Source organism: Onychomys torridus, chromosome 3 (genome assembly GCF_903995425.1).
Source record: "Onychomys torridus chromosome 3, mOncTor1.1, whole genome shotgun sequence".
Taxonomy (NCBI): domain Eukaryota; kingdom Metazoa; phylum Chordata; class Mammalia; order Rodentia; family Cricetidae; genus Onychomys; species Onychomys torridus.
In genome coordinates this window covers 30756960-30769130 of record NC_050445.1, presented here as the reverse complement: position 1 = coordinate 30769130, position 12171 = coordinate 30756960, and the positions used below count along the sequence as shown (strand labels likewise).

General features: G+C 46.6%; 1 protein-coding gene across 1 annotated transcript; it reads left to right on the top strand.

The window, feature by feature from the left end:
• The first annotated feature begins 524 nt into the window (after positions 1 to 524).
• Positions 525 to 8657, top strand: Rab19 (RAB19, member RAS oncogene family). The gene is made up of 4 exons (XM_036180270.1): positions 525 to 682; positions 3739 to 3951; positions 6540 to 6723; positions 8370 to 8657. The coding sequence occupies exons 2-4, from the start codon at positions 3751 to 3753 to the stop codon at positions 8636 to 8638; spliced, it is 654 nt and encodes a 217-aa protein (XP_036036163.1). The 5' UTR covers positions 525 to 682; positions 3739 to 3750; the 3' UTR covers positions 8639 to 8657.
• The last annotated feature ends 3514 nt before the right edge of the window (positions 8658 to 12171 follow it).

Below are 12171 nucleotides of genomic sequence, written 5' to 3'. Positions count from 1 at the left end.
CTGGAGATTGAACTTCAAGCTTGGCAGCAGGCACCTTTACCCACTGAGATATTTTATGGACACTTGGTTTAATTTTTTTTTTAAAGCTGAGGATTGAACCCAGGGCCTTGTGCTTGCTAGGCAAGCGCTCTACCACTGAGCTAAATCCCCAACCCTGAGCTTTTTTTTTTTTTTTTTTTTTTTTTAAAGCTACCTCCTTTCTTTCAGTGACTTCTCAAAACAAGTCACTCAAGACCCAGATGTCATCCGATGTCATCTCAGTTAACACCCAACCAAGCGTATCAACACAAGCAAGCGGTATCAGGCAGGATGTAGGATGAAGGATGCAGAGCGAAAAACGGAACAGGACAGCTTAACAGGTGTCCGTTGAGCGAAAGGCAGTTAGTTCCTCTCTGGGCTTTCTCCTGGTCTGACCAATTCTGGCACGTAAGCCAGCTGTGTGCGCTAGACCGGGTTCTAGCCAGCACCTCACCTAGGGCTTCGGGCTCCTTGCAGGTGGGAGGGATTGCCCTTCTTTCCCTTTCGCTTTCTCGGGCCACCAAACCTGACGCCAGGGGCCGGAACTACAGTTCCCACCTTGCAGCAAGGCAGGAGGAAGAAGGGCACCGAGAGCTGCGAAGGAAACCAGGAGCAAAAGCAAACACTACCTGCTCGCTTGCCAGCAAGGTGAGGCAGGGGACAGGTAAGCAACAGGTGAACCCAGGAGGTGGAGGCTGCGGGGATGTGGAATGGTGTTGTCTGGGGGACTCTGCCGCTTTCTCCTTGCAGGGCTTGCATTTTAACTTAAAGGGGGGCTTTTGTGAAAGCCCAGGCACTTTGATGGGAAAGAAGAGAATGGAGACTTGGAAACAAGGTTTCAGCTCAAGTTACAGTGGTCAGATGCCGGAAGTAGAATGGCCTTCTTTAGTTGAAAAGACGCGGAGGAGTGAAAAACTGGTCTGATGGTATCTCTGCGGGATCATCTCTCCATATGTGATCTCAGGGGCACCCAGAGGGCCCAGATCGTCACTGGCCTTCTGAGCCTTTGGCTTCTACCAAAGTATAGACTAGATATTTGTGTGCATTTTTATTTGTCTGCCAAATAGACGGGAGCATTTGTATATTTGTCTGTCACTATAGATGTGGGCTTTTATTTTTTTCTTGTAGTTTTGGTGCCTGTCCTGGAACTCGCTCTGTACACCAGACTGGCCTTGAACTCACAGAAATTCGCCTGGCTCTGCCTCCCAGTGCTGGGATTAAAGGCATGTGCCACTACCACCCTGCTTGGCATGGGCTTTTCTTTGGCATCAAAAAACTAAAGAATAAATCAATAAGAAGTGAGGGTGTCTTGTGACAGGAACAATTTACTGAACCTCATATTCAATCACTGAAGTATTTTGGGGATTTTGGTCTCATGAGATATTTGGTAAGGAGACCTAACAAAATGTGTGAGTGATGGTTTAAATGCCTAAGTACCTGCCCTTTCTGGAATATGCTTGCTGCTTGAAATATCTGCTGAGTTATCATGTGGACTAGGAATTCAACATGTTGTTACAGAGCAAGGGGAGCTCTGAGAATGGCAGATAGGAATCCCAGGGAGACAGGCTTCAGCTCCGGAATGTAGAGCTGCCCCAGAGCACAGCTGTTTTCAGGAGAAATCGAGTTCCTTGAGATTGAAGATATTTAAGCACAGGTGAGTACCGAACAGAGCTGCTGAAAGTGGGACTGTAGGTGCAGGTGATTGATGTATTTAGTGACTGATGGTTCTCAAATCTCATCAGATTCACCTGGAGTCATGTGCGTCGGTTGTTTTATTTTATTTTATTTATTTATTTTATTTATTTTGTGTGTGTGGGGGGGGTTCGAGACAGGATTTCTCTGTAGTCTTTGGAGGTTGTCCTGGAACTCGCTCTGTAGCCCAGGCTGGCCTCGAACTCACAGAGATCCACCTGCCTCTGCCTCCCAAGTGCTGGGATTACGGATGTGCGCCACCACAGTCCAGCTTAATATTTTATCTGTGTGTGTTCGTGTGTGCACATATCATGTGGCAGCCTGAGGTCAACCTCATGCATCATCCTCAGCGCCATCCACTTTGGTTTTGGAAACAGGACCTATCATTTGCCTGGAGTTCACTGAGTGCGCTAGGCTGGCTGACCAGTGAGCCCCAGGGATCCTTTGTATCTACCTCCCCAGAGATAGGGCTACAAGCACATGGCTCCATGCCTGGCTTTTTTTTTTTTTAATGTAAACACTCATAAAATAAAAATGTTTTTTTTTATCTTATGTGTATGGATGATTTGTTTACATATATGTCTATGCTTTGCATGCATGTAGTGCATATGTCTATGCATGCATGCAGTGGACCCCTGCAACTGGAGTTTCAGATGTTGTGAGGCATCATGTGGGTGCTAGGAACCAAACCTGGGTCCTCTGAAAGAGCAGCCAATGCTCTTAACTACTACTGAGTCATCTCTTCAGCCCCATAAATTACTATATATGTATATAAATGTCTATATATGTATATAAATTACTATATATAGATAGATATGTAGATGGATGGATGTATTGGTCTTAGGCAGGTTCTAAGAATATATATTTTGGGGGGTTGGGGATTTAGCTCAGTGGTAGAGTGCTTGCCTAGCAAGCACAAGGCCCCCGGTTCGATCCTCAGCTCTGGAAAAAAAAAAAAAAAAAAAGAATATATATTTTTAATTATCTCCTCCAGCTAATTCTGATAATCATTAAGTTTGGCAAATACCAACATTAGAAACCTTTAAGCTGCCAGGCAGTAGTACCAGCACTCTGGAGGCAGAGGCAGGCGGATCTCTGTGAGTTTGAGGCCAACCTGGTCTCCAGAGTGAGTTCCAGGACAGAAAAACCCTGTCTCAAAAAAACAAAAAACAAACAAACAAACTTTAAACTATTTTTCTTTTCCATGCTAGAATTTCCCATAGAGCTCTCCTCTGTCCACCCATCCACCAAGTTTCACTATGCAGCTATCCTAAAGCTTGCCATGTAAACCAGGCTAGCCTTGAACTCATAGAGATCTACCTACCTCTGCTTCTTGAGTGCTGGGATTAAAGTTGTATGCCACCACACCTGGCCCTGCCATATCTTTCTAACTAAAGTTTTAAAAATCTCCTCAAAATTCTAATTTCCTGTTTGAGAAAAATGGAGCGCTACCCAAAATAAAAAGGCTATGTGGGTGCTGGCAAGATGGTTCCAAGGTTCCAAGCACCTAAGTTCAATTTCCAACATCTACTTCAAGCTCACAACTGCCTGTCACTCCAGTTCAGGGCACCCAAGACCTCTGGCCTCTTCAGGCACAGCACACTTGTGTACTCTTCCTTAAGCTAGCTTCCTAGTCAAATCTTGTCAGTTGTCATGAGTTGACTGGGTAGCCAGGCTTCTAGGGCTGGGGGCATGTTTTCCACCTGACTGATGGCCAGGGAGTTACTAATGCCAGGTAGGCATTACCTTCACCATCCTGCTCTTTGGGCACCGCATCTTCAGGAATGGGATTTCCTTGGGTCTCTAATTCGGTAAAGTTGACTACACTCTGTTCCCATCAAAGAATGGCCCAATCAGTGTGAGGGCTTTTCTGAAGCTGTGTCCACATATACCTGGGGTGGGGGCTTATGGGGCAACTCTCTACGCCTCAACAGTCATTGGCATCCTTCACTAACCTAGTGCAGGAGCCTGGTAGGTGCGCACTAGAGAAAAACTGAATGCCATCTTTCCTCCCTAGGTCTGTTCTAGGAAGCCAGAGCCATGCAGTTCTCCAGCTCAGCCAGAGCAGCAGATGAGAATGTAGACTACTTGTTCAAGGTCATCCTCATTGGAGATTCCAATGTGGGGAAGACGTGTGTGGTACAGCATTTCAAATCTGGAGTCTACATCGAGTCCCAGCAGAATACCATTGGGGTGGACTTCACGGTGCGCTCCCTCGAGATAGACGGCAAGAAAGTGAAGGTCAGAGGAGTATTAGGGGTAGCTCCATTGTTTGAGCCAGAGCCCCCGTTTTAAGTAAGGTATAAACACAGACGCCATAAAAGAGGATATTTGCTACATCTACCTAAAGGTCATAATTTCTACAAACCAAAAATATGACAGTCAAAAGAGGGATGACAAACTGGAAATATCTGCAATATGAAGAAAGACTAGGTTCTTTGATACAAAAGGAATTTTGATAAATGTCTAAGAAAAACACCAGCAACTGTGTGATGGTACATATTTGTAATCCCAGCATAAGATTAAGGCAAGAGTGGCAGCGGCGGCGGCGGCGGCGGCGGCGCACGCCTGTAATCCCAGCACTTGGGAGACAGAGGCAGGCAGATCTCTGTAAATTTGAGGCCAGCCTGGTCTACAGCACTAGTCCAGGACAGGCTCCAAAGCTACAGAGAAACCCTGTCTCGAAAAAAAAAAAAAAAAAAAAAAGAAAAAGAAAACAGACTGAGGCCACCTAAGCCACATATTGAGTGCCAAGCCAGGCTGAGCTACTACATGAACCCTCAAAAATAGAGTTAAATAAGGTAGTACAAGCTTTTAATCCTCGAACACAGGAGGCAGAAGCAATTGGATCTTTGTGAGATCAAGGCTAGCCAGAGCTATATAGTGAGACCCTGTCTCAAAAACAGACAGACAAAAGACCAATGACCAAATCTAAAAAGTGGCTGTAGACTAGACAAAACTTGCTTCACAAATTTTGTAAGAACAAAGTCTGACCCAGCGTGATAGCTTGCCACCAAGTCTGATCACCTGATTTCCTTCCCTGGGCCTTAGTAGGAAGGACTCTGCCCTGCCCTACACACATGTAGAGGGCAAGAGGTCCCCGCATACACAGATAAGCACCGGAGAATCTAGGAAAAGTCAGACACATAGGCTTATCTCTTCAGGCAAAGAGATGTTACCTCTCTTCCTCCTGGGGAAAAAACGTAATTTGCAAACTGGTGATCCTTTGTTATCTGTAGAACCAGGCTTCACCCAGATTCCCCCAGAATTTATATTTTGTTTATCCCAGACTTTCCCCCTAAATCTTGAGCATTGCTTCTAAGTCCATTAAAGCCATCCTTTATGAGAGATGCCACGTGTACTTGATTAAACAAACAGCCTAAGTGACTTTTTTCCCCCACGAGACAGTGTTCCTCTTTGTAGCTTTTGCTGTCTGTCCTGGAACTCTCTCTGTAGATCAGGCTGGCCTTCAATTCAGAAATTCGCCTGTCTCTGCCTCCTGAGTGCTGGGATTAAAGGTGTGCTCCACCACTGCCTGGCAAGTTCTCGGTTATCTTAGGCCAGGCCAATCCTGACTCCCACAGGCGTTATGTTTACCTTGGTCATTCTTCCTAGACCCTAAATCTTGGGCACTGTTTGCAAGTCAACAGAGCCCATCTTTATCGAAGAAGCCATTTGTACTTCATAAAAAGTCTCATGGAAACAAGTCTTAAGCTTTGTTGTACACAAAGGACTGAGTTCACTGTCATCAGAAAACATTTTTCCCAACTTGTACTGTGCTTCAATAACATCTAAAATAAACCACCTGGTGTCAGACTCCGGAAGTTTGGCCCAGCACTGGCTAACTAAGTCAGGCTGAACCGAGTTTCATTTGTACCTCACTTACCTGGATCATTTCCCTGCTGACTGATGCTGCAGACATCTACACATACTTGTGTACCATGGTGCATGCGTGTACATGCGTGCGCGCACACATGCACGCACGCATATACACACACACACACAAGTAAAAACACATAAAATGACTCTTAAAAATGTTTTTTAAAATGTAGACACTATTGGGAGGTGTATAAGTTGGTACTGATGTGATCCATGCTTGGGACAATAGAGAATATTGTGATAAAGATGCTACTGAATGTGAATGGTCTGAGTGGTCCTTTAAAATCAATACAGTTCAGCCTATACTATCCCTTTTGCCAGGATTCCCCTCAATGGGTAAACTCGAAATATAAACCCAAAAACGTAGGTCAAGGAATGTTTGAGGTCAAAAGAAAAGACCCAGGAATAAATAATCTTTCAATCAATGGAAGAACACAGTGATTCCTAGACCAGAAAGCACATTTTGATCCTGCCTGACCCTACTGAATCTGAATACATTGAAGTAAGACGTGGGAATTTATTTGTTCTTGGAACTTGCTCTGTAGACCAGGCTGGCCTCAAACTCACAGAGATCCACCTGCCTCTGCTTCCTGAGTGCTGGGATTAAAGGCATGCCCTGCTGCTGCTGCCACCACCACTACTACCCAGCTTTGTTCTTTTAAAAAGTATATTTGCTGTGTGTGCCTGTGTGGGCAGGTCTGCGTGTGTGTGTGTGTGTGTGTGTGTGTGTGTGTGTGTGTGTGTGTGTGTGTGTGAAAGCTGGAGGCCAACCTGCCAGGGTTGGCTCTTTCCCACCATCATATGGGTCCCAGGGATTGAACTCAGGTCATCAGGCTTTGCAGCAGCACCTTTACCCACTAAGCCATCTTACCAGAAAACTATTCGTGAGATGACCTAGATGAAGGGATGTCCATGTTGCTCTAACCCCTGTCATATCTTCCATCCTTCAGATGCAGGTGTGGGACACTGCGGGCCAGGAGCGCTTCCGTACCATCACCCAAAGCTACTACCGAAGTGCCCATGCAGCGATCATCGCCTATGACCTCACGCGGCGGTCCACATTCGAGTCTGTCCCTCACTGGATTCATGAGATCGAAAAATATGGAGCAGCTAACTTGGTCATCATGCTGATCGGTAGGGCATTTTCCAAGCAGTTAGCAATGCTTGACCCGCCTCTGCCCATGCTCAGCTTGCTTTCCTCAGTAGTGGACTATGAAATCCTAAAAGAGTGTAGCCACCACAGCCAGCGGAATCATGATCCTTGGGAAGCAAAAAGGCAGTTGAGTTCAACAGGACTAAGTAGCTGGAGTTGGTTCAAACTTCAGAAGTTTGTTTTAGGCATACTTAAGCACAGCACAATTTGGTGAAAACTTTCCTGGTGATAACTAACTCAATCCCATGTGCACAATAAAGCATAAAGTAAACTAAATAAATATTGGACTGATTACAGGCTGGGCGGTGGTGGTGCACGCCTTTAATCCCAGCACTCGGGAGGCAGAGGCAGGCAGATCTCTGTGAGTTCAAGGCCATCCTGGTATACACAGTGCCCCAGGACAGCCAGGGCTGTTACACAGAGAAACCCTGTCTCCGAGCCACTCAGATGAAAAACCAACTAAAAGGTTCACTGGAAACTGGTCATGTGATCCCAGGTCTCTGGATGATGAGGCAGGTAACTGGAGAGTTCAGGAGGGGCCTGGGGAGGTAGTTCAATGGTGTGCTTGCTGTAAAGGCATGAGGACATGAGTTCAGATCCTCAGCTCCCAGGTCAAAGTCAGGTGCACACGTGGACCTAGAAACAGGGAGATCCATCAAGTTCATTGGCCAGCCAGTCTATCTGAATCAGTGAGGTCAAAGTTCACTGAGATCTTATCTCAAGAAAAAAAAAAGTGAAGGGTTTGTGAGGCAGCTTCTTGTAGTAGGTTATGCTGATGTCTGCCTTATAAGGTTCTTAGGCACATGGAATTTCTCTTAAGGTGTCAATCAAAGAACTGGGCATGGTAGTGAGGGACAACTATTTCAGAATTCAGAATTCGTCAGCTTCTGGTAGTTTGGTGTTCTGTAAGAGCAATTGCAAGGCCTGGGCCACCACCTATGGGCTGTGAACTATGTAACCAGGTTCAGGCTAGCCTGGGCTACATGAGAACCTGTCTCAAAGAACACAGGGGGGGTGGGCAAGATGGCTGAGTGATAAAGGCACTTGCAACCAAACCTTAAGACTTGAGTTCAGTCCCCAAGAGAAATAACTCTTGAAAGTTGTCCTCTGACCCCCACGTATGTGCTGTGGTATATGAGTGCACCACACTCCCAACACAATAAATAATCTTTTTGTCTTCCCCCTTGCCCCTCCCCCGTTTTTTGAGACAAGGTTTCTCTGCGTAGCCCTGGCCAACCTCGAACTCACTCTATAGACCAGGCTGGCCTCGAACTCAAAAATTATCCTGCCTCTACCTCCTGAGTGCTGGGATTAAAGGCATGCACCACCACCACCTGGCTATAAATGTAATTTTTTAAAAATTCCAAAAGTACAAAGACAGGCCAGCTGGTGGTGGCGCACACCTTTAATCCCAGCACTCAGGAGGCAGAGGCAGGCAGATCTCTGTGAGTTTGAGGCCAGCCTGGTCTAAACAGTGAGTTCCAGGACAGGCTCTAAAGTCTTGAAAACCAAACAAAAACAACAAAGTACAAAGACAGGGAGGAGAAGGGACAGGTGAGGTAGGAGAGAGTTTGTTTGATAAAGACAGGTTATATTACTGTTACATTTACACATCTTTCATCTGCAGGGAACAAATCGGACCTGTGGCAGAGGCGGCATGTCCTGTTTGAAGATGCCTGCACACTGGCTGAAAAGTATGGCCTCCTGGCTGTCTTGGAGACATCTGCCAAGGAGTCCAGGAACATAGATGAAGTCTTCGTGCTCATGGCAAAGGAGTTAATTGCTCGCAACAGCCTGCACCTGTACGGGGAGACCATCCAGCAAGGTCTCTCCCAGGATTCCAGCCCAATATTTGTGGCCCAGGGCCCCAGCGAGAGCACCCGCTGTACTTGCTGAACATGTGTGGGAGGCCAGCGTCTCCAGGTAGCATTGTAGGCAGAGCCTTCCTCCTGGCACAGACTCTGAGGAAAGGGGACGCCACTGTCCTCAAGGACTCCTAGTGAAATAAGGACTCAGGCCCTGGGGGAAAATGGTTAGGTTGGACTTTTCCCATCCTGGTCTCTGTCTCCCAGCACCCCAACTATTTTATAGTGGAGTTTGCTTCTCTGTTGTACAGACAGCCGTGAAAGGAAGGAGAGAGCAGCAATATGCAGAGAGGATATTGGAACATTCTAGATTTGGAAACAGCCCAGAACGGGGTGGGGATAGGCCTATAATGAAAAGCCAGACTGCTTCCTGACAGTCACAGCCCAGTCTTCATACTGGGGAGCAAGGGCTGTTGGCTCAAGGCCAGAAATGCCGTCTTGCCAAATGGTCAGGAACCAGGAAGCAGATGGAACTGGCTCCACCCCTGTGGATGTGTTTAACCACAGGGGTGTGTGTGTATAAGAGATGCTGACCATGAATTCCTAAAACATTCAACTTCCTAAAACAGAAGTCAGTCAGTGCTGCATTGAAATTAAATTGTCTCCAGACAGTGGTGGTGCACGCCTTTAATCTCAGCACTCAGGAGGCAGAGACAGGTGGATCTCTATGAGTTCAAGGCCAGCCTGGTCTACACAGCAAGTTCCAGGACAGCCAGGACTGTATAGAGAAACCCTGTCTCAAAAAGCAAAAAAAAAATAAAAGTAATAATAATAATAATTGTTCTATAGATTATTTGAAACCAGTATTGTCGCCTTCCATAAGATGTGGCCAAGAACAGCTGACGTTGTCATCGTGTGGTGGAGCAGCCCCCACTTTCAGAACTACAGAGGGTAGAGCACCTGGTGAGCATGTATAATATCCTAGCTTTGATCCCCAGCACTGCAAACATAAATGATAAATAAATGAAAAACAGTAATAAATTGATACAAACATAGAGGAGGGCCAGGCATGGCGGTGTAAGACTGTAATCCCAGCTCCTGGGAAGTAGATAAGAGACCAGACATCACAAGTTGAAGGTCATCCTGGCTGCATTACTGAATGAGGCCAGCCTAGGTCATGTTATGTTATGTTATATTATATGATAGAGTAGGAATTGGTAGGTAGTACAGGCCTGTTATCTCATTTACTCAAGATACTGAGGCAGGAGGACCAAAAATTTGAGACCAGGGCTGAAGCAATGGCTCAGTAATTAGCAGGGACTGCTCGAGGCAAGGATCTGAGTGGTTCCTGGTACCTGTGCTGGGCAGTTCACAGCAGCCTTTAACTCTAGCTCCAATGGATCTGATGCCCTCCTCTGCACTCACAGGAACCTGCACTCACATGTACACAGTATCCCCACCACACACACACACATAATTAAATCTTTAAAAACTTCAAGGCCTACCTTGACTATAGAACAAGTTCAAGGCTAGCCTGGGTAATTTATCAAGACCCTAACTCAAAACGAAGGGCTGAGGATATGGAGTGGTAGAGTGCTTTTCCTAACATGTTCAAGGCTCTGGGTTCAATCCCCAATACTGGAAACCAAACCATACCGAACACCTACTCAACTGTAAAGGAGACAAGGAAGGGTACCATTAGAGTCACAGGCAGCACATAGGGATCCCTTAGCTTCAGGAGTCTGAGCCCCAGAGGGCAGCTCGTACTCAGCTCTGTGACTGACAGAAGTCGGGTGAGACCCCTGGGGAGTCAACAGGCCCCTAGTTTACCAACTGAGTGCAGAAGGAAAGCCGCCATTCGCTGAAGCACACAGGGCCTCTCCAGCCCCTCACCCTGCTGTGGCCTGGCTCCCCTTCCCCTGATCTCTTTCTCGCTCCTGCAGGAGATGGAGGGAGCACTCTTCAAAGCACTCCCATCCTGTGGGGGAAGCCAGTCCTTCAGGCCATCAGAAGGGGTCCACCATGACAGGACAAGAACTATGGAGAGAGCCTGTCTCTCCCAGCTCTTGCCTGCTTAAGCAGGAAGCATTCTATGCTTTCTCACTCAAGCTTCCTTTGAGAAAATTACAATCGTTTTTATGTATTGTTTTACATTTGTGTGTGTGTGTGTGTGTGCACACACGCACACACAAGTATTAAGGTATATTCATGGAGTCAGTTCCCTCCTGCTCATGGGTGCCAGAAATTGAGCTCAGGTTGTCCAGCCATTACCCGCTGAGCTGTCTTTTGTGCCCACTCACAACGTCTTCCTAAAACATAAGTTACTACGGGCATTCCCTCAGATTCTGGGTACTCATCAGCTTTGAAAGCACCCGAGAACTTAATTTGGGCTCAGGTTCAGAGATTTCAGTCTGTGTTTGGGCCTGTGGGGCACAGTTCATCCCAGCAGGAGGGAGGCTGTGTGGTGGGGGCTGGAAACAAGATGGAAGGGAGGGCTTAGCATCTCAAGATCTCCTTCAAGCCACACATGACATAGCCTCCTTGCACTGGGCATGTCCCTAAAGGATCCAGTTTTTGATTTCTGTCAACATCCTGAGGCTCCATCCTTGACCATGAGCCTCAGGTTAGTTCTCTCTAGAAAGAGTTCCAACAAACAGAGCAAATCTGGTCCCTCTCCCTCACTCTGTCTTTCTGACCCACCAGGTGATCTCCCTCTCCAACAAAGGTCTGGCATTGTGATGCCTTGCACCATGATGTTATACAGCAAACAGGCCTCTCTCCAGGGCCAGCACTTTTAACCTGTGAGCTAAATAAACCACTTTTCTTGTAAGTTACAAAGTATTTCATTACAGCAATGTAGATGGGCAAGCGGAACAGTCTGCTAAAGGTCAGGTGTCAGGGCTGGATGGTTAGTGCCAAGCATCCTGGACAAGACCACGACCTGGGGGACACTAGGCAATTGCTGTGACATGCGGTCAGGTAGCATGTCCCTGTGTAGGAGATGCTTGGTGTCCTTACTTCCAAGTGGAGACTAGAGGATCTCCCCAGCAGAAAGCACACTGTCTTCCACGAGACCTCTCTCCCGGCTGCTAACTTGGCTGTCTGTGAACACCAATATTTCACCCACTGCTTTTAGAACCCACTTTCGGGACCTGTCTGAGCCATTTCTTCTGCTATAACAACTCTCCTGGGAATTCTGGGAAGGAACTACAGAGGACCACCCATCTTTTCGTTTTCAGAACTGTGACTTGAGAGACCTACTGTTCTCCCAACTTACAAAGAAAAGCAATGCTAAGTAACTCGTTCATTAAATGACAGGTCACTTTTTGCTGTGGTGCTATGCAGAGTGGGTAAAAAGTCAACTATTTGTGTCTGAAAGCACCAGATTAAAAAAAACAAACTAGGGGAGCTAGATGGGAGAACAGGGCTTGGCGGTAGAGCGCTTGCCTAGCACACAGTAGGCCCTGGGTTTAAGTATCAACATTCCAAATGAATGAATGAATAAATGATTAAATAAGTAAATAAACACTTTTTTTGAGACACTCTCATGTATCTTAGGTTGGCCTTGGAGTCACTGTGTAGCCAAAAAGGACCTTGAACTACTGATTCTCCTGTTTCCATCTC